The sequence below is a fragment of the Arvicola amphibius genome, chromosome 12 (genome assembly GCF_903992535.2).
Source record: "Arvicola amphibius chromosome 12, mArvAmp1.2, whole genome shotgun sequence".
Taxonomy (NCBI): Eukaryota; Metazoa; Chordata; class Mammalia; order Rodentia; family Cricetidae; genus Arvicola; species Arvicola amphibius.
In genome coordinates this window covers 24,855,412-24,877,437 of record NC_052058.2, presented here as the reverse complement: position 1 = coordinate 24,877,437, position 22,026 = coordinate 24,855,412, and the positions used below count along the sequence as shown (strand labels likewise).

General features: G+C 53.2%; 1 protein-coding gene across 1 annotated transcript in view; it reads right to left on the bottom strand.

Annotated features, from left to right (window-relative positions):
- The window catches only part of Stab1 (stabilin 1), a 29,030-nt gene extending 9,398 nt beyond the window's left edge, over window positions 1–19,632 (bottom strand). Inside the window, exons 1-37 of the mRNA XM_038349043.1 lie at window positions 19,463–19,632; window positions 14,692–14,828; window positions 14,306–14,421; window positions 14,014–14,099; window positions 13,879–13,948; window positions 13,450–13,545; window positions 13,095–13,205; window positions 12,663–12,859; window positions 12,339–12,472; window positions 12,069–12,196; window positions 11,744–11,841; window positions 11,487–11,621; window positions 11,228–11,368; window positions 11,017–11,079; window positions 10,666–10,779; window positions 10,515–10,568; window positions 10,245–10,325; window positions 9,861–10,019; window positions 9,390–9,452; window positions 9,079–9,174; window positions 8,621–8,707; window positions 7,581–7,692; window positions 6,367–6,553; window positions 6,188–6,281; window positions 5,916–6,074; window positions 3,727–3,822; window positions 3,010–3,105; window positions 2,826–2,873; window positions 2,587–2,717; window positions 2,311–2,422; window positions 1,938–2,015; window positions 1,761–1,859; window positions 1,545–1,643; window positions 1,290–1,421; window positions 952–1,080; window positions 447–503; window positions 27–110 (exon numbers count right to left, since the gene is read on the bottom strand). Of these exons, the coding sequence (XP_038204971.1) occupies window positions 27–110; window positions 447–503; window positions 952–1,080; window positions 1,290–1,421; window positions 1,545–1,643; window positions 1,761–1,859; window positions 1,938–2,015; window positions 2,311–2,422; window positions 2,587–2,717; window positions 2,826–2,873; window positions 3,010–3,105; window positions 3,727–3,822; window positions 5,916–6,074; window positions 6,188–6,281; window positions 6,367–6,553; window positions 7,581–7,692; window positions 8,621–8,707; window positions 9,079–9,174; window positions 9,390–9,452; window positions 9,861–10,019; window positions 10,245–10,325; window positions 10,515–10,568; window positions 10,666–10,779; window positions 11,017–11,079; window positions 11,228–11,368; window positions 11,487–11,621; window positions 11,744–11,841; window positions 12,069–12,196; window positions 12,339–12,472; window positions 12,663–12,859; window positions 13,095–13,205; window positions 13,450–13,545; window positions 13,879–13,948; window positions 14,014–14,099; window positions 14,306–14,421; window positions 14,692–14,828; window positions 19,463–19,543 (3,960 nt within the window). The 5' untranslated portion in view covers window positions 19,544–19,632. The remainder of the gene's footprint in view (window positions 1–26; window positions 111–446; window positions 504–951; window positions 1,081–1,289; window positions 1,422–1,544; window positions 1,644–1,760; window positions 1,860–1,937; window positions 2,016–2,310; window positions 2,423–2,586; window positions 2,718–2,825; window positions 2,874–3,009; window positions 3,106–3,726; window positions 3,823–5,915; window positions 6,075–6,187; window positions 6,282–6,366; window positions 6,554–7,580; window positions 7,693–8,620; window positions 8,708–9,078; window positions 9,175–9,389; window positions 9,453–9,860; window positions 10,020–10,244; window positions 10,326–10,514; window positions 10,569–10,665; window positions 10,780–11,016; window positions 11,080–11,227; window positions 11,369–11,486; window positions 11,622–11,743; window positions 11,842–12,068; window positions 12,197–12,338; window positions 12,473–12,662; window positions 12,860–13,094; window positions 13,206–13,449; window positions 13,546–13,878; window positions 13,949–14,013; window positions 14,100–14,305; window positions 14,422–14,691; window positions 14,829–19,462) is intronic.
- Between the last annotated feature and the right edge of the window lie 2,394 nt (window positions 19,633–22,026).

Genomic DNA, 22,026 nt, shown 5'->3' with positions numbered 1-22,026 from the left:
TTAGCAGGGAACACCTCAGAGCAAACCTGGATCTTCTTGGCACATGTGTAGGAACAGCCCCGGGAGAAAGAAAAGCCAGATCTGTAGACACAGCTCTTCCTAGGTGTGTCCTAGAATTGGAGACACACAGGAAGGGTCACCTGCCGGCTTGGGAAGAGACAGGGTTGTTCGAGGGAGATAAACAACTGTGCTGGAAGTTTCCACCGACAAGCATGAGGGTAGTAGAAGGGAGAGGTAGAGGCCGAGACAGACGGGTCTGATGAGGGGACGGCAGAGGGATCAGGACTAGGGCAACAGTGAAGCTCCCCTGAGCAGACGAGGGTTGTGGTTCACCCTTAACGGGGAGTTGCCCCTGCCCATCCTGGGCCAGTTCCCAGCAGGGCTGAACCTGGGACTTTAGTGGGGACATGGAAGTAAGTATGGGGTTGTACTGAGCCCAGCATCACCTGCAGCTGGAAGCCTTGAGTGCAGCGGAATTTCCGGGTACAGTTTATGCATTTCTCCTGGAGAAGAAGGGCAAGGTATGGGTTGGTCCAGGACAGACCAGCCAAGTGTTCCTGCTACTCAGACCAAGCAGCAGCTGCTGCTCGTGGGTTTCGCTTTTGTTTTTGAAACAGGGTCTCACTATGTAGCCCTGACTGGCCTGAAGTTTAAGAAGGGATCTGCCTGCCTCAGCTTCTAGAGTTCTGGGATTAAAGGTGTATGTCACCACTCCCAGCTGCAGCCGCTGATCTTTTTTTTAAATTTATTTATGTATATTTTATGTATGACTGTTCTGCAGGCCAGAAGAGGGCATCAGATCCTATTATAGATGGTTGTGAGCCATCATGTGGCTGCTGGGAATTGAACTCAGGACCTCTAGAAGAGCAGCCAATGTTCTTAACTGCTGAGCCACCTCTCCAGCCCCTGCAGCTGCTGATCTTTAATATCCCTCTGGCGCCAGCTTCTTACCCGAAGAGCTTCTGCGTGGCTGTGTAGGCAGCGGCTGGACCCCACTGTCAAGATCCCTGCCAGGCCAAAGAGGGAGCAACCAGGAGCCTCCAGAAAGGGCCCCTCCAATGGCATGTGGTTCACCTCGGGCTGCAACAGAAGACAGCAGGTTGGATCTGCCTACCCACTCCCACTATCCGCCCTCTTAGAAGCAACAAGGTAAGAACACACTCCAGGACTGGGGGTAGCTCCAAGAATGGAAGGGAAGTCTTTCTAGAGCAAAGGCTAGGGTCTCCTTGGTGGGAAAGCTTCAAAGGCAGGTCCTAAAACTCTTCCCTCCTAATCCCTGCCTTTCAAACCTGGCCACTGTGATTGTAGAAGACCAGCCAGTGGGCGGGGCCCAGAAGTGAATTCCGGTGTCCTCCTTTCCGCAGGACCTCCACAGAGAGTGCCTCCCCAAGGATCACGTGATGCCGGACTATATCTATGTCCTGCCAGGGAGGAGTCACTTCAGGGTTTCCAAGACTCTCAAGGGTCCTGGGCATCATGCCATCCCCACCATGCCCCTGCATCTTGGCAAAGGGGGCTCATCCTGCCCATCCCTAAGGCCTCACCAGGATACTGCTGTTGCCCTGGGTCTCCAGAGAGTGATTTGTGGGCACAAAGATGGTGTAGGCTTTGGCAGACTCAATTTGGGCCACTAGTTTGTGGTGCTAGGAATAGAGACAGGGAGCAAGGATGAGCACGGCGGCCATCAGTCCTGATGCGGGGAGCCAGCCAGACCCCTGCAGCCTCCTGGGAACTCACTCCCTTGGATGAGCCCCCTTTACCTTCAGCTGCTCCCTGAAGAGGTGGAAGGCAGGCACTCTATCTAGCTGCTGCAGCAGCCCTGGCCCGGTCTGCACATCACCTCTTGGAGGTAACAAGACCTGAGATAGAGCAGGAGGGGCTGTCAGTCCATCATTACTGGCCTAGGAAGTTCCCCACGCTCCCTTCTCCTGCCATACCTGGCTAATAATGTGTAGGATGCCATTGGTAGCAAGGAGGTCGGGCACGTCCACACTGACATTCTGCACCCAGACGTTCTGGAAGGCGGAAGACAGAGCTCACTCTAGTTGGTCACTGATACATGGTATAAGAGACAGCCCACCTGGCTCTACCAGGCCTCGGGTTCTACCAGGTAGGTGCATACACCATCACTAGTACCCACATAAAGAGGGGCAGGGTTACATGCGCTAACACACATCACTTCTAATGAGACAACTATGTGTCCCGTGCGTTGTCTCTGAATCAGCCCTGGACAACCCCAAGCCTTTTTTCCTGGAAGCCCAGGTATTGGGAGAAGGCCACTGTGGGACATGTCCCAAGTTCAGCTCTTACCCCGCTGATGTTGTGTATCTGCCAGTGTGTTGTGGGGCTCAGTGTGGCTACTTGTTGTCCACTTAACCGGGCCAACTCCTCCTCTGAGAAGGCACCCTGGAGAAAATGGGCCCTATGGGGAACAGTTGGGGGGCACTGAACTTTAAGCCTGGGCTCTCCCCACTTTTGTAGATACATGGTAAACAAAGAACTGGATCCTCTCCATCCTGTCTGGGAAGGGTCCAAGGTCTCACCCAGAATCCCTTCCATGGCCCAGGCCCCTCCCAGCTGTCCCACCTGACCAACTCTGGCAGCATCTTTGGCTGCAGCCAGAAGGCCTGGTCCTCACGGCTCAGCCTACGGATGGCAGCTTCAGAAGGTACCAGGGCAGTGACTCTGCTGCCAGCAGGAAGAGTGACACTTGAATTCTGCACACAGTGAGTGGGAACAGGGAGGTGAAGGTGACTCTTAGAGTTCTAGGTAGCATTCCTGAATCCAAGAAGGCCTTAGAGACATGAGCCCAACCCTGTCCCTACCTTGAACCACTGGGAGAAGGCAGAGAAGTGGGCATTTGCCTCCAGTTCCTAAGGGGCAGGGGAGAAAAAAAAGCTGAGGTCATAGACCTAAGAACAAATTCAAGTCCCCAATCATCCCCTTCTCCATGGGGACATGGGAGGATTGCACAGACAGAGGGAGAGAACAAATCTGTGTACCACGTACCTGGAAGATGTCTCCATAGCAACTGAAGCCATCACCACCAAAATGAGGGGGGCATGTACAAACCCGCTGACCTCCCCCGACTGCCTGGCAAGTAGCCTGGTAGAGGTGAGGAGCAGACAGTTAGTGGCTTCCATCCATCCATCATCCAAACACCAACCTGGATACCATCTCCTCTTATCTTTTTCTCCTTCCGTTATCACCCATTCCCCACCCTTTGCCTGTGCAGCCACTAAATTCTTCAGTTATCCTGCCTGTGTTCACAAAGCCCTTTCAGTAGCCCTGCTCCCCAGTACCACAGAGCACTGGATGTGGGGCCATCCCACCAGTAGAGACTTGGGGGGGGCAGCGCTATATGGCCACAAAGGTAACCCTGACCTGCAGGAGCCTGAGCTTTCGAAAGCAGGAGGAGCAAGGCCTGAGGAGTGTCTGGGAATGGCAGATACTGCAGGGTATGAAAGCCAAGGGACAGCAAGGAGCTAGGCGGGGCCAGAGGAGGCAAGGAACAGGGTGGGGTGGGGCAGTGAGAGGGGCTGGGCAGGTTGGGAAGCTCTAGGAGGGTCCACGGCCTTAATAACACAGCACAAGGGCTTTGTCCTGTGATAGAATGAGGGAGTGTGTCATGGTTTGGAGTTTAGGGAGATACAAGTGCTAAGAACAGACATGCCCCGCTGCAACCAGCCCTCCCCAGAGAGCCTCCCCAGAGAGAGAGCCTCTTACCAGGCCATGACAGCCACCATTGCCTACCCGGCAGGGGTCAATGGGGCTGCACTGGTAGCCGTCTCCAGCAAAGCCCAGCTTGCATGTGCATCGACTCTGGAGAGGCAAGTAACAGAATTTTATCCCACACCACAGGCCCCATCTCCTCCTCTGATCCCGAGGAGATCAGCCCACACCCCAGGCGAGCTCTTGCTGTCTTGTCCTTGGGGATCTGTGCTCTGGAACCCCAAGGAGAAATCAGCTCTCAGGGTTAAGACCGATCAAGAGATGGTACTGGCTGGACGCTTCTGTGGAGACTCAACATCACTCTAGACTCAGAACCCCATCGAGGTTATTGGCCTGAGGTCAGTGTCTTGTGGCAAGTGGGCAGAGATTGGCCAAAACCAGCCCCTGGAAGGGCACTGGGGTCCCACCTCCTTCCCTGTCGCCCTGTCAACTGTTCTGGTCTCTTCCTCTAATGGGCAGGCCTTTGGGCTTGTCTACACTGCAAGTAAGCACAAGTGAGACCCTCTTCCCTGATAGCAACTGTTGTGTGTGTTGGGGTGGGGGGAGGTATCTACATCTAAGCATTCAAAACCCCAGTTCTGAGTTTTCTTTATCTTTCTTTCCTTTCTTCCTTTCACAGGGTCTGGCTATGTAATCCAGGCTGCTCTTGAATGTGAGATCCCCTGCTTCTGCCTCCTGCGGAGTTCTAAGTTTTAAGGCTCTGGATGGGGTTCAGGGCTCTACCCCTTATTCCAGTCTGATTTTTGTATTGACAATACTCTACAGGCTGCTGGCCCAGAGGCCACCACAGAACTGAAAGAACAGGGCCGTGAAGGGGCTGACTCTGAGCCAGCCAACCTAACCTCCCTGCTAGTGCAGTAGATATTGTTTTAAAAATATTTATGTACGTAAAATTATTTTACATGAATGGATATTTTGTCTACATGTATGTGTACACCATGTGCGTGTCTGGTACCTGTGGAGGCCCGGAAAGTGCACTGAATCCCCAGTGACCAGAGTTACAATTGTGAACTGCCATGTAGGTGCTGGGAATCAAACCTGGGTTCTTAGTAAGAGCAGCCAGAACTCTTAAGCACTGAGCCTTTTCTTCAGCCTTGATTTATTTATGCTTAATTTTCACATATGGGTGTTTTACCTGCATTATGTCTGTGCACTGCACGCATGTAGTGCCTGCAGAGGCCAGATGAAGGCATCAGATCCTCTGGAGCTATGATTGTTAGCTGCCATTCGGATGCAAGGAACCTAACTCAGTCCTCTGCAGGAGCCACAGTGCTCTTAACCACTGAGTCAACTCTCAACCCCCACCTTAGATATTCTTTTGTTTTGTTTTGAAACAGGGTCTGTTATGTATGTAGCTCTGACTGTTCTGAGATTCTCTATGCACAGCAAGCTGGCCTCAAACTCACAAAAGCATGCTTCCCTCTGCCCCTTGAATGCTCTTGAATGCTGGGATTAAAGGCGTGCACCACTGTGCCTGGTCTATGCTAGATTTTTTAATTTATTTATTTATTTATTTATTTATTTATTTTGGTTTTTCAAGGCAGGATTTCTCTATAATTTTGGAACATGTCCTGGAACTAGCTCTTGTAAACCAGGCTGGCCTCGAACTTACAGAGATCCACCTGCCTCTGCCTCCCGAGTACTGGGATTAAAGGCCACCACCATCACCTGACTCCATGTTAGATATTTTTTTTTTCTCTTTTTTTTTGGTTTTTCGAGACAGGGTTTCTCTGCAGCTTTTTTAGAGCCTGTCCTGGAACTAGCTCTTGTAGACCAGGCTGGCCTCGAACTCACAGAGATCCGCCTGCCTCTGCCTCCCGAGTGCTGGGATTAAAGGTGTGCGCCACCACCGCCCGGCTATGTTAGATATTTTTTTAACACTTGCCAGAACTCGGGTTCATGAACCTCAGAATGCTTTAAGATCCCACAAGTAATTTGAGCCTAGACTGTGAAGTTCCAGAGATAGATTAGCAGGTTTCCCCTTGCTTTGCTTAGAATCATACTCCCCAGTCTAGGAGAGAGCTTGCCCTATAACACATATGGAGCCAGGGAACACACGAGTGACTAGTATCAGGGTGCAGGATTTCGCCTGCACCTGTGGGTCCAGACTCCGAGCTCATAGTAGATGTTCCTGAAGTCAGAGTGGGAGGGGACAAGTTCCTAGCTGTCCTTCTGCTCCTCACCTGTCCAGGGCCCACGTAGCTGCAGAGAGCATCCACATGACAGCCACCACGAGTGTCCAGCCCACATTCATCAATGGCCACACACATGCGGCCATCCCCACTCCAGCCTTTGTGGCAAACGCAGCGGTGAGTGCCCAGGTCTCCAGGGATGCATTCAGCCTGTGTGGGTTATGAATAAGTGACTCAGGGTACAGGGCCATGGGTGGAGGCCAAGGAGCCCCATCCTACGTCTGAGTCAGAACACTAGGGAAAGGGTAAAGAGAGGAACTGACGTTCTCTGAGCAGCCACCACGGTCTGGGTGTGAGCAGGGATTGCTGCGTGTGCAGGAGAAGCCATCACCTTCAAAACCATTGAGGCAGATACACCTGGGATAGAGAGGAGAGGCCCACTTGAGCTTGAGGAAGAGGCTGGAGAATTATGGCAGGACACAGAGGAAGGCAGAGTCCTTACCTGGCCTTGCCCTCCTGACTGACGCAGCGAGCATGCTGGTGGCAGAGCTGAGCCAGCCCTCCGGGACTGCAGTGTCCCGTGGACTCATTGCAGAAGCGGCCTTGGAAGCCAGGGGCACATGTTCCGCTCTGGCACACTCCTCCGCTGCCAGGACGGTTGTCACACAGACCGTGGACACAACCACAGTCTATGGGGAAGAAGTGGGAACAGAGAAATTGGACAGGAAGTAAGATCTGATGCGAGCCAAGATTGATTTTGCAAAGGGACTGGGGAATGGAGTGGCTAAGAGACTTGACTTTATGTTATTTGACCCTCTATTAGGGTCCCTAAATCATAGCTCATTCAAACTCGAAGAGCAAATAAACAAACTATGAAGGAGGCCATTTTTTGTTTTTTCTTTTTTAAAATATCTATCTATCTATCTATCTATCTATCTATCTATTTATTATGTATACAATATTCTGTCTGTGTGTATGCCTGTAGGCCAGAAGAGGGCACCAGACCTCATTACAGATGGTTGTAAGCCACCATGTGGTTGCTGGGAATTGAACTCAGGACCTTTGGAAGAGCAGGTAATGCTCTTAACCACTGAGCCATCTCTCCAGTCCCTGTTTTTGCTTTGTTTCGTTTTTTTTTTTTTTTTTTTTTTTTTTTTTTTTTGGGTGGGGGCGATTTTTCAAGACCAGGTCTCTCTGTAGCTTAGGAGCCTGTCCTGGAACTAGCTCTTGTAAACCAGGCTGGCCTCAAACTTACAGGCCTGCCTCTGCCTCTCAAATGCTGGGATTAAAGGTGTGTGCCACCACCACCTGGCCTCTGTTTTTGTTTTTCCTGGACAGGGTTTCCCTGTGTAGCTCTCTGGCTGTCCTAGAACTCACTCTGTAGACCAGGCTGGCCTTGAACTCTGCCTCCAGAGTGCTGGAATTGAAGGTATGTGCCACCACAGCCCAGCTTTGAATTTTTAATCACATCATTCTAGCTATTCTGTCTCCAATCCCACTATCAGAAAGTCTCCAGTGTGTCTTGTTTAAAGCATGCTTGCTTTAAGGCATGGTTTTCTTTTGGTGAAAATGGCAATATCTATGACTACTCTCCAGATGGTACTACTCCCTGGGCCAGCATTCCACTTAGGGCCCTCTTCTTCCTTGCGAGTCCTTAGACCTTTCCTCCATTAAGAGCTTCTTTCTCTGGGAGGTAGCCTGGGCCGGGTCACTCACCCTCCTGGCAGTGCTCGCCATGCTTGTTTGGGTTGGAGCAGATGTGGCAGGCAATGCCCTTATAGTCTGGAAAGCAGAGGCAGGCTCCATTGCCCTGGACGCCATCGCTGCACTGGAAGATGGCAGGCACAGAAAGGGTCAGTCAAGGACATGGTAACCACAGCCCCTCCCCCTCCAACCCTCTGAACCTCCCTTCCTGTTGGGCTCTGAACTCCTGTTCCCTGAGACCTCACCCTGCAAGAGACCTCCAAAATCACTTAAGCTGCCAGAGAGCTACTGAAGGCACACAGCCCTGGAGGGGCTTTTTTTGTTTTGTTTTGTTTTTCGAGACAGGGTTTCTCTGTGGCTTTGGAGCCTGTCCTGGAACTAGCTCTTGTAGACCAGACTGGACTGGTCTCTAACTCACAGAGAAACGCCTGCCTCTGCCTCCCAAATGCTGGGATTAAAGGTGTGTGCTACCACCACCTGGCGGCCCTGGAAGTTTTATGTGTAACTCAGACAGTAACTCCTGAGTTATTCTGTACAGGCACTAAACACTCAGTGCAGCACTGACATCTCAAAGTGTCAGAAGCAGAATACTAAAGAATACTGGCAGTTGGGCGTGGTGGTACACATCTTTAATCCCAGCACTTGTAAGGCAGAGGCAGGTTCTGTGGGTTCCAGGCCAGCCTGAGCTATAGAAAGAGTTCCAGGACTGCCAGGGCTATATAGAGATCCTATCTCAGAAAATAATTTTGTGTGTGTGTGCACCTGAGTACAGAGACCGCTGGAGGTCAGAAGCACTGGATTATCAGGTGTTCATGAGCCACCTAACATGGGTGTTGATAACCAAACTCAGGTCCTCTGCAAGGGTAGCATGTGCTCTCCCTACTGAGCCATCTCTCTAGACCCGAGAGCAATAATTTCTAGCGAAATAATTTGGTCCAACATCAATTACTTAAAGTGGGGAAGACGAGACAAGAGAGAGTCAGGCCTGGTTCTGACACTGCCAGCCAGGGAAAGTATCAGCCTTCATGACACCTACCAGGGTGGGGACTCACATTGCCTTTGCCATAGCAGGGATTGGAGAAGCCCCCAGGACATTGTGTGCAGTCAGGCCCAAAGAATCCTTTGCAGCAGCCACGTTTCTGCAAGAGACAGAGCGTGTGTGAGCATACAGGCCATACCAGCTCCTACACAGGATGCTTCTGCTTGCTGGCCTCATCTCGGGAGCACAGAGATGGGTATGAATCCCCCAGTGGCACCTCTTTAACCATTAGGATGTGGGGTGTAGTTCAGCGGCAAAGCGCTTGCCTAGTATGTGAGGCTTTGGGTTCTATTCCTACCACAGACACAAAGACAAACAAGCAAACAAACAAACAAAAACAAACAAAAACCCTTCCAAACTAAACAAAAAGAATGCTTGGGGAGGAGAGCCCCCCTCAACCCAACTTGGGAATCCCCAGCCAAAGAGGAAGTGGCTAGAGTTCCCAGGGAGTGCAGGCCTGCCCAGGCTCACTGTGGTGGTCTGATTGCAGTAGTGGGCACAGCCCTTCTTCAGCACGTTGAGTCCAGTTGGGTCATGGATATAAACACACTCCTTGGGGAAGATATCCTAGAACGTGCCATACAAGGTCGGTCAGCCGAGAAGGTGCTGGGCCAGCCTTTGCCAGGAAGCCCTGGTCCAATGCTCCCACTTTTTGTGGGTTTAGGACATACTGAGTCTCCAGGTATGGTCTAGACTCCCTGCCTCTACTCCCCACTACAACTGATGTATGCTTGGGATACTGGCAAAAAGGGATCCCCGAGGGCAAGGCTAGGGGTGCTCACCATTTTCACACTGTTTGGGGGACATACACTGGTATTCAAGGCTTGGCAGTCCACACAAGTACCCTGGGAAGAACAGAGCAAGGCAGAGAGAAAGGGTCAACCAAAGATCCAAGGAAGGAGAAAGAGCCAACTGTAGAGAGGTCGGGAAAGGTGTTGGGAGGGAGCCTGTAGAGGCATATGGGCCACCAGGCTCCCTTCATGCAGGGTAGGCTTATCACCACAGCAGGTGACAGGATGAGCTAAGGATGCTTGTCTCTCTGATCTCTTCACCTATGCCCAACCGCCTTGTGCCACCAGGCCCTCCCTCAGCAAGAGCTGAACTGTCACTGAACCATGCTCTCAGAACCGTGAGCCAAAATAAGCCAGTCTCAAATATCCTGTGACAGCAGCCCAACAGCATTCTCTCCTGTCCGTGTGCTAGGGGCAGGGATCCGGGTACAGGGTGAAGTCTGGGTTCAGGGCAGGGCTCACTGGCACAGTCTGGTGCTGCTCTTCATCACAGTGCTGGGGTAGGATAGGCAGGATGGTGGGGGGCAGCAGGATGCCTTCCAGCATGTGAATCACACCGTTGGCAGCCAGCACATCCACTCTCCGCACAGGGATGCCCTCAGGTCCCAGCAGGATGCGTCCCTGCAATACAGACCCCACGTGCCATCCCCAGCCGGCCTTTGCTGCTCTGTTTCTGTCTGCTGTGGCTTTACCTCATACTCGTGGGACCTGTGTCTATTTTACTAGCCCAGCTGGGACCTTGTCAAGTGCCCTGCCCACTACCGTATTTGGAGCATGCCGTCAGGCATGAGCAAGGCCTGCAGCCTTCTGCACTGATCCATGTGTACCCCTGTTCACAGATCTCACCTCCTCAGAGATATTCACAGTCAGGACCTGGTTGGCCATGGTAAGGACACGTCCCTTAGAGATGAGCTTCTCCACCGTCAGCTGAGGCAGGAAGACAGTGAGTAGTTTCAGATTGGATACTGGCCACACCTTGTACAGGTGATGCATAGTGACTCTGAGTCCCCAGAAATGGAAAAGGGAGGATGAGGACACTGAGCCCCCAGAAAGATCAAGACCTGCAGTAGCCCCTGAGACGGGGGACACTGTGAAGGAAGGAGGCAACCCTCGTACCTGGCCGTGGTTGTAGATGTGGTACCGTACCAGCTCCTGAAGTTTGGAAAGGCCCTGAGGGGAGGAATCGATTGCTTGAGGTTGATGGGGGTGGGGGTGGGGTGGGGGCCTGGCAACCACAGCCCATAGCCCGTCTCCCCATAGAGCTTACCGATGTAAAAAGGTAGATCAGTCGGCCGTCTCGCAGGCTGTCTACAGCGTCATTGCTTGGGGCAAAAACTGTGAAGGGCCCGGGCCCATCCAAGATGGATGGAAGTCCACAGTTCTATGACAGCAGAATGAAAACTTTGGCTAGATCCTGGCCTCAGAGCGCCTGGCTCCTGCCACTGTCAGACAGGAGGGAGCTCCCGCTGCTTAAGGGAGACATGAGTGGTACATTGGTCCGTAAAGCCCTGGGATTGTGAGGGGACAGGCTCTAGGAAGATGGGTGCACAGACTCTGAGACAGTGAGCTGTTCTGGTCTGGAAGCCCAGCTAGGTAGAACTACTTTCCCCAAGCTCACCTCCAGGATAGTTTCAAACCGTGTGAAAGCCTCCGTGGAAGCAAGGATCTGGCTGACAGTTTTCTGCAGGTATAAAGGCCATAGGGCAGGATGAGGCTACTTCAGCCTCAGGAGAAGGAGGAGCCTAGCTTCCACAAGCCAGAGTGGCCTCATGCCTGGATTTAAACACGATCCTCTATGGCACAGGGTTGAGAAGAGCTTGCTGACTCACCTTGGGGTCCCCTGGGAGTGGAGGTGGAAGCTGCCTCCGTAGGGCAGTGACTGTGTGGAAGACCCCGTTGGCTGCGATGTAGTTGGCCTTTTGGATGGTGAACGTCTGTTGAGGCTGGTCTTCATACTTATAGGTGTATCTCTGATGAGACAGACACAGGACCATGTCCCATATGCCAGCCTTCTGTCCTGCAGCTCCTTCCCACATTTGTCCCAGCTCTGTCATCCTCCTGCCACTCCCCTAGGGGTCCCTGTCATACCAGACGGTTGAAGGTGATGGTGATCTCCTGGCCAGCAAGCGTCCACCACTTGCGAGTATTCGAGGGCCCTACATCCTCCAGGATGTGCTCCCCTGCAATAATGTGCTGTTTGCAGAGCTGCTGGGCGAGGGTCACCTGCAGGTACACAGGGATGGAGTGTTGAGTCACAGAGAGGAGAGGCCTTGCAGGTCTCTGTTTTCAGAGCATCATGTACAGGGAGACCTTGGCCTGCTCTGGGGGGGGGGGGAAAGGCTCACATTCATGGTACTGGAGGGGTCAGAGGAGACGGAGAAGATGGACGGCACTAGCACAGTGAATGGACCCGATGTGGTAAGGATCTCCTGGCAGCCCTGCTCTGTAAGGGGGAGAAAGGTCATGTCAGAATGAAAACGGGGAGCTCCAGAGGGGTGGGTCTAGATGTCTAGCGTGGGAAGAGACACAGTGCTAGGACCAGTTCCTACCTCTATCCTGGCCTCACCCAGTTCTGGGGCAAAGAAACGAGAGTCTGTGAGGAGGCTGGCCCTCCCTCCCAGCTCTGTGGGTCCAAGGGGTACCGTCACAGGTAGGCTGAGGGACACATACCCAGCATGGCAATGGCCATTTTCAAACGCACAAGCACCAGGCTCATCTGATTGGCCCTCTGAACCTCGTGGAGCAGGTGTCCGTAGCAGGCACGACCATCACCCACCTCACCATCCTTGCACACACAGCTGGAGACCCAGAGAGACTGGTCAGAGACACGACGGGCCATCCCCCTGGTCCTCCCAGCCCTCCTTGCCGGGCCTCCAACGGAGGGATGCCCACTCCACCCTCCCTGCTCTATGCCCATTCCCACTTGACCCCTGTGCCCACCTGGTGGTCTTTCTATCAGCGGCCACCTGACAGGTGGCCGATTTGTCACAGGAATGTGGTTTGCAGAAGGCATAGCATCCCGCAGAAGCATCGTTGTTAAGACTGATCAAACCTGGCTGGCACATGCAGACGGCCTGGGCAAAAGGCAGGGCCAGGAAGGGGCGGAGCATCCACCAGTTAGAATTCAGGGAAACTGCTTGTATATGCCCCCTCCACACAGCCCTGCCACCGATCCTCAAAGACTAGGGTTGGCATTCTCCCCGCATCTTATTAGTGGGGCATCCGGGGTGACTTGCTCCGAGTGAAGCAGGTGACCTAGCTCACCTTGCCTGGATCCTTGTACAAACAGAAGGTAGAGTTGCTGGGGCAACCGCCAAAGTTGGTGATGCATGGGTCCAGGGGCAGACACACCTTGCCATCACCATGGTAATTCTCTGGGCAGTGACACTGAGCCTGCCCCTTGGGATCCACTGAACATCGGGCCAGTGGGGAGCAAGGAGACAGCTTACAGGGGTCACGAGCTGCCAGGGCAGGAAAAGCCTGAGTGAGTTGAATCCCAGGAGCCTTCTCATCATGGTTTCCCTCAGAGGAGCCACAGGCCTTCTGCCTCTTAGGGACAGGTTTTGTTTTGTTTGGTTGGTTTGGTGTTTTGTGTGTGAGCGGCCAGACTGCACGTTCTGGTTCAAAAGGTTCCCTTCCCAGTGCCTCCCACCCACTCAGCTCTCCAAGTCCCCTGCTTCCAGATCACAGGCTTACCAAGACAAACGCTGCCCTGCTGAGTGTATCCCGGCAGGCACTTGCAGGTGGGTGCCTCTGCAGAGCACTGGGAATTCTGGGGGCATCTCAGGCCCTGGCAGACTGGAAGCTCTGAGAGGAGAAGTCACAGTGGAGGCTCAACCTCAGGTTGGGAAGGAAGGACTCACAAAGCGCTATGCTCTGCTTGCTGTGTGGCTCCAGGCAGCTGCCCCACCTCAGTGAACTTCCAGACACTCCCAGTCCTCTAACAGGCTGCGGGCTGAGGTCCTGCTTCTGCTCAGACACTATCTGGCACCCAGTTGTCCTCCCCTGCTCTGGCCACAGAGAACCTACTGTTCCAGACATCACTGCTCACCTTGGTCACAGCGCGTGCCAGTATATCCAGCAAAACACAGGCATTTCCCGTTCCCCCGTGGCCCATCGTTGCACAAGCCATGTACACAGCTGCAAACTGAGAGAGACACAAGAGCAAGTGGAACCCCAGCCTCACCAAGGTACATACGGGGACATCACTTCCTGTCTAATTGTGTATTTGGAATGTAGGAATAGTCTTGGGAATCCAGAGCCGTGGTACAGGATCGCAGGGAAAGAGGGAAGCCCAGAGAGAGCCAGGTGAAAGGGGGGCATCATGGAGGGCTTCCTGGAGGAGGCTTCAGAGAGGACAAAGAGCCTCAGGGCACAAGGAAGCAAGGCAAGCATCCAAGGAGGGAAAGGCAAGACTGAGGGGTTTGGAGGGGTTAAAGGCAGGTAGGACTGGCCTTGCCGGGTGGCCCTGCAAGTTTACCTGATTGGCAGTCAGGCCCAAATCTGCCTGGGTCTCGGCACTTCTGGCAGGCTGAGCCACTGAAGTTTTCCTGTGAATGCACAAAGTCAGTAGGGTTCCCCCAACATGCCCACCTCATCCCTGTTCAGCCCTTACCTGACACACACAGGTCCCATTTCCAGCTATACCATCCAGGCAGGTCCCATGGCCATTACACGGGGTCTCAGCACCTCCAGGGCACTCTGTGGGCCCCAAGAACTCAGTTTTTCTCCCAGAAGGTTCCCCTTACCTCTTCTTCCAGTCCCAACCCCTGGACAGCTAGCGCTAGGGAGCTAGGGTGGCTTTCAGTGAGCGGTCACAAGGCTAGGGGCAATATAGGTGCTTCTCAGATGAGAAGGTGGGGCTGGGGCAGAGCGGGAGCAGAGCAGGCGGGCTGTCTCTTCCATACCATAGCACTGGGAACCCCAATAGCCGGGGCAGCAGGCCTTCTGCACCACGTCCTTCCAGCACTCCTGGCTACAGCCACTTAAGGAGATCAGAGAGCCCCCCAGCTGCACCTCATAGCTAGGAGAGAGGGGAGGCCGTGGTGAGGTGGTGCGTACTCCCACCGTCCTCACACTGAGCTTCAGGGATCATATCCCACCCACCTCTGGCCTCTCCATCTGGCCCATGGCCGAGCCCAGAGCTTGGCATATAGTAGGTGCCCGGTAAACCCCCTGGGACACAGGTGTGCGGGTTAATGATACTCTGTCTGTCCCCACCTGTAGGCCAGCAAGGTTCCTCTGGGTCCCCTGCCACCCTTCTGAAAGTGGGAAAGAAGCGGTATGCCCATACCGACAGTCCAGGAGTATCTTCTCCGGGAAGTTCCGAAACCAGCCCAAGGGACACGACCGCTTCCTGACAGCTGCACACGCGGTGCAGGGCGAGTGAGTGACAAACTTGATCTTCACGTCGCAGCGTTTAGACCGCACCTGGGCCGCAGGCGGAATGCACAGTGAGGAAGGGGCCCAGACCCTGGTTTAGCCCTGAGTCCATACTGGCTACAGCAAGGCCACAGTTTCCCCTCTGTTCAGTGGGAATGAGGCCGGGGAAGGTCTTGAGAAACCTCCCTATGAGGAGTTGCTAATGCCACATCCTGTCCCCATGCCCACGGCTGAAAGTCTTCAGGACTTTATCTTCCTACAGGAGAATCATTTCCATCTAAGGTGAGGAGATTGAAGGTGAGGTAGCCCTTTGCCAACCTGGTACAGGGACAGGGTGTGAAGCAGGGCCCGGCATACATTCATTGCATAGAATTCCTTCTTGCCTCTTTAGTTCAGATAGACACACAATAAGCCTCACACTGTTTACAAGAAAACTGTGACTTCAGCTGGGTGTCATGGTGCACGCCTTTAGCCCCAGCACTCGGGAGGTAGAGGCAGGTGGATCTCTTTGAGTTGGAGACCAGTTTGGTGTGCAGAGGGAGTTCCAGGCCAGTCAAGCCCACACCGGCTGGGGGAGGGGAGAATACAGGGACTTCATCTTCAGTCTGTCACACTAGGACGAGGCCCAAGCTTCTAGCCAAGCACCAGCCATGCTCTGAGCGGAGGGTCTGGCCTGATGTGTTTATGCTGGGCAGCCCTGATGCCAGTCATGGCCCAAGGCCTCACCTGCAGATAGGGACCCAGAGTCCAGGCAATGACAGGCAGTGGGGGCAGCTGGCAGAACAGGACCCAGGGTATTTAATTTTATTTCTTTTAATAAAATGTCCTGATAAATACGTAGAGGAGTATTTCAGATCATAATTTCAGGTTATAGTCCATCACTGCAGAGAAGTCGAGGCAACAGGAACTTAAAACAACTAAGTGAAAACCTCAGCCACAGCCTTTTTTTTTTTTTTTTTTTTTTTTTTTTTTTTTTTTTTTTGAGACAGGGTTTTTCTGTGTAACACCCTAGCTGTCCTGGAACTAGTTTGAGGCTGGCCTTGAACTCACAGATCTACCTGCTTCATCCTCCCGAGTGCTGGGATTAAAGGTGTGCGCCACCACCGCCTGGCTCACATCCGCAATCTTATAAGCATAGGGGAGTAACAGCAACTGTCTTAGTGCTCAGAACCCCTGTGTAGGAAATAGTGCCACCCACAGTGGTTGGGCCTTCACATGCCAACTGACATAATCCACATCATCTTCCACAAACACACTCAGGCGAACCTGATCTAGGAATCCACAAACACACACAGGCTAGCCTGACCTAGGAATCCTCAAACACACACAGGCCAGCCTGACCTAAGCATCCACAATCACACACAGGCCAGTCTGACCTAGGCATCCACAATCACACACAGACCAGTCTGACCTAGGCAGTCCTTCACTGAGACCCCCTTCCCAGGTGAGTCCCAGCTGCGCCATGGTGACCACTGAAATTACTCCCATGACTTGAACCTGAAGGTTGTAAGAGAGTTGGCCAGAGTCAGTGTCTGGCTGAAGAGGCAACAGAACCAAGGCTGGGATGAAAAAGAGCAATGATCACGTGTGACCTGCACAGCAGCCTGAAAGGCATGGGGAGTGACTGGGGGCCAGGTTGACAACAGCCAGCTAAGCTTGGGTGAGGCAGAGCTGGGTGCAGCCCTAGGACTCAGCTAATGAGTTGCTTGTTGTTTTTAAGGTTACTTGTTTATTGTTTGCTCATTTGTTTGTTTTGGGACAGGGTTTCTTTGGGTAGCCTTGACTGTCTTAGACCTCGCTCTGAAGACGAGGCGGGCTTTGAACTCAGAGATCCACCTGCCTCTGTCTCCTGACTGCTGGGATTAAATATACATATACCACTACCACCCAGGAAATTTATTTCTTAAAGCTTTCATATATGTTTATATTGCATGTCTCATGCAGCCCCAGGCTGGCTTTGACTTTCTGACCCACCTGTTTTAAGTGTGAGCTACCACACTTGGCTTCAGTGAGTGCTTTAAAGTGGCACTGTGTAGAGACCTGAGTCCCTGCGGAGGTGGGGCGGGGTGGGGTGGGTGAGGGCATCACTTGAGGGTGTCATGCTGGTAGGGTGGAAGGTGTGAAGAGGCCCTTCTTGCCTCCATCCTGTTATCCCAGGCAGAGACAGCAATCCTCCACTGAGGACACCTTTAGGACCAAAGAGAAGCTACGGGGCTCTACCCTGGAGGGCAGACGGAGCTCCTAGCTGTGAGCGACAGGCTCAGAGGAGGAACAGCTTGGAGAAGCCACATGTTCTCTTCTTGAAACTGCTGACCACACAGTACTCCAAAGAGGGTGCACCCAGAATCGCTCTCCTAAAATGAGTTACACATGAGTGACTTCCCAAAACCAGAGAAAAGGAAAAACACTTTCTTTGGGGGAGTACAAAGTCCCAGGCGCCCATCCCTGCTGCTGTGATTTCTGCTCAGCTCTGCGGTCTAGCAAGAGGGAAGTTACTCAGCACAGCCTCAGAACCGGCTGTTTGGGTCCTGATGTTAGGTTTGGATTCGTCATCACAAAGTCCGTCTTTGCAGAACCAGGGCACATCTGGGAAACTGAACGACTCAGGCTCAGGTTCACGGCACGTGCTGGCTGACAGTGCCACCCTCCAAACCACTTGCTGAGGCAGGCAGAGGTTGCAGTGCAGCCGCCACTCCGGTCGGGACACTAGGATGCTCTGCTGGGCTTGGGTAATGTTCAGGGTGAGTTGAGAGCTGTCACTCAGAGTGAGGGAGGGCAGCAGGGGGTGGGGTGGGGGTGGGGGTGGGGGTGGAGCTTTGTGAGTGTGTGTGAAGAGGTGACGTGTGGATAAGCCAACTGCCAAATCAGCACCTCTCCAGGGACCACACCCTAGACAGGCATTCAAATCGGCATTGATCCAGCTGAGAGGGATGGGGTTGGACTTCAGCTTTCTGGGGGGCACCTTGGGACCTGCTAGAGCACTCAGTTCAGGGTTGCGTTTACAGTATCTGTCTCCTGCGTAGGTGCTGCTGGGGAAGCCGAAGAGACGTGAACTATTAAGCCCAATAGTAAGGCGAAAGAAACTCCCCAAGCTGGGACCAAGGGACTGAAGAGGCTCTAGGATGACAATCTAGAACCTAAACCCTATAAGGCAGGAAGGGCTCCTGAGCTGCCCCCCGCCCCGCTCCTCTGGATTACAGGAGACTGGACAGAGCTGGGGGCTTGGCGATTTTACCCTGCTTTTGTACCTTGACCCCAGGTTTATGCTCGATAACAAGTAGTCACTGGGCTTCTAGATGGACATGCTAAGATCCTCCCTCAGGGAGCTCTGGGTGCCTCCACTGCCCAAGCCTGCTGTGCCAAGCCCTATCGCCATCATCTTCGTTGGCTCTGTGACCCAGGGGTGCCTTTCCCCATCCCTGGCTGCAGCTTGTGTCTCATGTCTTAGAGGATGAGTGGCTGTGAGAGGAAGAGAGGACATTTCTACTACAGAGGCCTCAGGACCTCTTCTCTGGTCCAGGCTGGCTGGGCCCCAGCCCCAGAATTACAGACTTAGGAGTGTCTAGAACTGTACCAACAAGTCTGACCAAACAAACAAACAAACAAACAACAGGCCCTCCAAGCTGAGGTCTCTCACTAACCTCTGTCCCCACTGCCCAGAACACAGGTGACAAGGTGATTTCCAGCCAGACACACCCCAGGAGCTGGCGGTTTTTCCCCATCATGCTCACCCTGTGTCCCACCTGCCCCTCCCAGCCCTGGCCTGGCCCTGAGATCATTCCCCCCCACCATGGAACCACAGGGAGTGTAAAGACAAAGAGCCCCACGGCTACCTGGCGGCAGATCCCCTCTCTACCACAGGAAATTTTGAAACTGCTCAAGAAACAGATGAACTTGGCCTCACAAGGGAATCTCCCTTGCCCAGCTACAGATCCAAAACTCCGTCTCTGCAGTCAGGGTGTGGAGCTCTTCCCGAAGCCCAAGCAGCAGCCTCCCTACTATGGGATGGAGAGACTTAGGAACAGGCAGCCTGGCACTCTTGGCCGCAGGGGCCTCTTATCCACTCCGTGCACCCACATGGGGACTTGCAGGCCTGAGCAGGTATCACAGGCTGCGGTCTAGACTGTGGTTGTAGTGGGGACAGCTTGTTGCCATCCTTCATTAGCCTCGGATGCCCAATAAAAGAACAAAACAAGCTGGCCAGAGGTTGTAAAGACTGAAGAGCCATGCCCAGGGCTGGCCAGGGGCAGTTCTGAGACTTAAGACAGGCTCAGAGCTGGTCACAGGCACATGTGTGGCCAGGTTCTGAATGAGTCTCTCCATTTAGAGTTCCCAGAAGCTGGGTAGTGATCACATCTAAAAAGCCCCAGGTAAGGACCACATAGACGATGGCCTCAGTCTGGGTGGAGAGGCCAGGAGGATGGGGCTTGCTCTGTTCCCGCTCACTCATGAGCTGGGGAACCCAGGATGGCTGCCCATACATAGTACACAAAACAGTTTGCCAAACATAGAGATCAAGCTGCTGTAGCCTTGAACTTCAGGGAGAACAGCCACAGACTTCAGCCTGGCAACCTGGGCCCTCATGGACATCAGACAGGTACCAGCTGCTTTGATAGCCCCACCCCATACATGCACCAGCTATGCACGCTCCCTCCCTGGTCCCTGAGACTGATTCCACTCACCTTCTGTCCTCCGATGAAGTTGGAGCCTGCCAGGCAGAAGATCCAAAAGCAGAACAAAAGGAGAATCCTGGATTCTGCCATGGTAGGCAGATCCGCTGTCTGAGAGAGAAACTGTGTGGAGACAGAGGTTGCAGTGGCAGGCAGTGTATGAGCTCCAAGAGGCAGGCATGAGGAAGGAGGCAGGACAGGGTGGGTGAGCAGTCGCTTTAAAAGCTATCCGTCAGCTCACCCCCACAGGAACCCACCAGGATTTCCTCCTGCGTATCAGCAGCCTGCAGGCGGAAGGGAAGACGCTGGCCACTGACCCCCACGTGGACGACCTGGGCCCAGTTCAGGCCTTCCTGGCTCAGGATCCTGACATCACAGTCTGGAGGTCCAAAGCTACCATCAGCCACCTGCCTGGGGTCTAGGGGAGATTCTGAAGCAAATTCAAACACCGATAAACAATTTTCCTGCTTCTGTCAAGCCGGTTTTGCATTCAGAGCCTTTGGGGTTCTGGTGGCTGGCTGGTTAGGAGGTAGTGGGGTGGCCCGTTCTGGGCTGGCCACCCCTGGACCAGCTGCCTCACTCTTTCCCCCAGCATCAGTAGAGGGAAGTGTTAGGGCCAGGCTAGCCCCCCACGATGTTCTTCCCTCACCAGCCTGTACCACTTTTGGCCCTCACGGCCTCCCCACCAGCCCCGCTCTACAGGTCCCCCTCCCCCGACTGCCTGCCGTCCCCCCACTGCCTACCACAAGGCAATCTTTTCTCTGCCTGTGGTGGGTTTCTGTGAGTCTCCAGCTCTGCTGAGATGTCAGAGGTGACTGACAGCCACAGCTCCACACCTAAGGAGTTTCTTTTATCTTTTAGGGATATCCACTTAGGCAAACCCACGATTCACAGGTTCAAAGTAGAAAAGAATTTCAGGAGTGGCCAGCATGAACTAGAAGTGAGGTTTTATTAAAAATAGCGTTAAAGAATTAAAGCACATTCAAGAACATGCGTGCACGCTTCTCAGTCACCGTTTATTAAAATACTTAGTGTTTTGGGTTTGCTTTTGTTTTGCTTTCCAAGACATGGTTTCTCTGCGTAGCGCTGGCTGTCCTGGAATTTGCTCTGAGGACCAGATTCGTCTCAAACTCAGAGTTCCCCTTGCCTCTGCCTCCTGAATGGCAGGATTAAAGGAGTGCACTACCAACACTTGGCTTTAATGTGTATGGGGCTTTAACTGGACTTTGTGTTTCCCACATTCCTGTAAAATTTTTCTATTCTGCCTCTTGGCCAACTGGGGTTTTTCTCTTAAAGTAAGCTCCAGGGAGCCAGGCGGTGGTGGCACACGCCTTTAATCCCAGCACTCAGGAGGCAGAGGCAGGCAGAACTCTGTGAGTTCAAGGCCAGCCTGGGCTACAGAGTGAGTTCCAGGACAGGCTCCAAAGCTACAGAGAGAAACCCTGTCTCAAAAAACAAAACAAACAAACAAAAAAAGTAAGCTCCAGGGTACACGCTGCTTCCCTTCCAGGCAGGTGCGGGGTTTGGGGTTGAAGCCACTGTTTGGACTAAAATCTCTTGCTGTGCCCAAAAGACCAGACACTTGGATCTCAATTGCAGCATGTTTAAGGGACTGTCTCATTAGCTGCCACCCAAATCTAATTTAAATGTTCTCTGTGCCTTTCTGTCTCCTCTAAGTCTTGTCTGGTTTGGGTCTGTCCAGCTACTGTTCCTCTCAGTGCTGCCTGATTAAAGAGTTAGGTTTCCTTTGCTCTAATAAATCCTGCTACATTTCATTAGTTTACGGCTGTATGTTGGGCCTTAAGCCCTGGGCCTGGTAGATGCTGCAGGTGCTTTGCTGCCTACACCCCAGCCCCGGTTTTCCTTCATACGAGGGTTCAGAGCACTTCCGTGACCTGACCCCAGGCTTCCAGGTAACCCAGTGCTTGGTTTCATCCCCCTCGGCACTGGCCATGGCGGGCTCTGTCCTGTTTACTAGTTCATTTTTTTGTAGCCCCGGGAGTGTCTGCTGAGAAAGGGCAGGGTACCATCTTGGCTAGTACAGCTGTGTAGAAGAGACACAGAATAAAATGAAGATAGTTGATTTACTATTCCTGTTATTGTTAGAGGATGTAGGCTCAGAACCCTGGGCAGTTGAGCTCAGTTTATGCTTCAGATCCAGCCTCCCTGAGGAGGTATCGAGGACCAGGCTCGGATCCAGCCTCCCCGAGGAGGTATCAAGGACCAGGCTCGCATCCAGCCTCCCCGAGGAGGTATTGAGGACCAGGCTCGGATCCAGCCTCCCCGAGGAGGTATCGAGGACCAGGCTCAGATCCAGCCTCCCCTAGGAGGTATCGAGGACCAGGCTCGCATCCAGCCTCCCTGAGGAGGTATCGAGGACCAGGCTCGCATCCAGCCTCCCTGAGGAGGTATCGAGGACCAGGATCCTGGGGAGTGGGAGGCGCAGCTACTTGTTACTGCTATTACTTGCTGTATTTTCTGTTTCTCCCCGGCCCCTTCCTCTTCCTCCCTTCTCTGAAACAAACTTCCTTAGAATTTACAGCATAGCTCAAACTGGTCTCAGACGCTTGACCTTC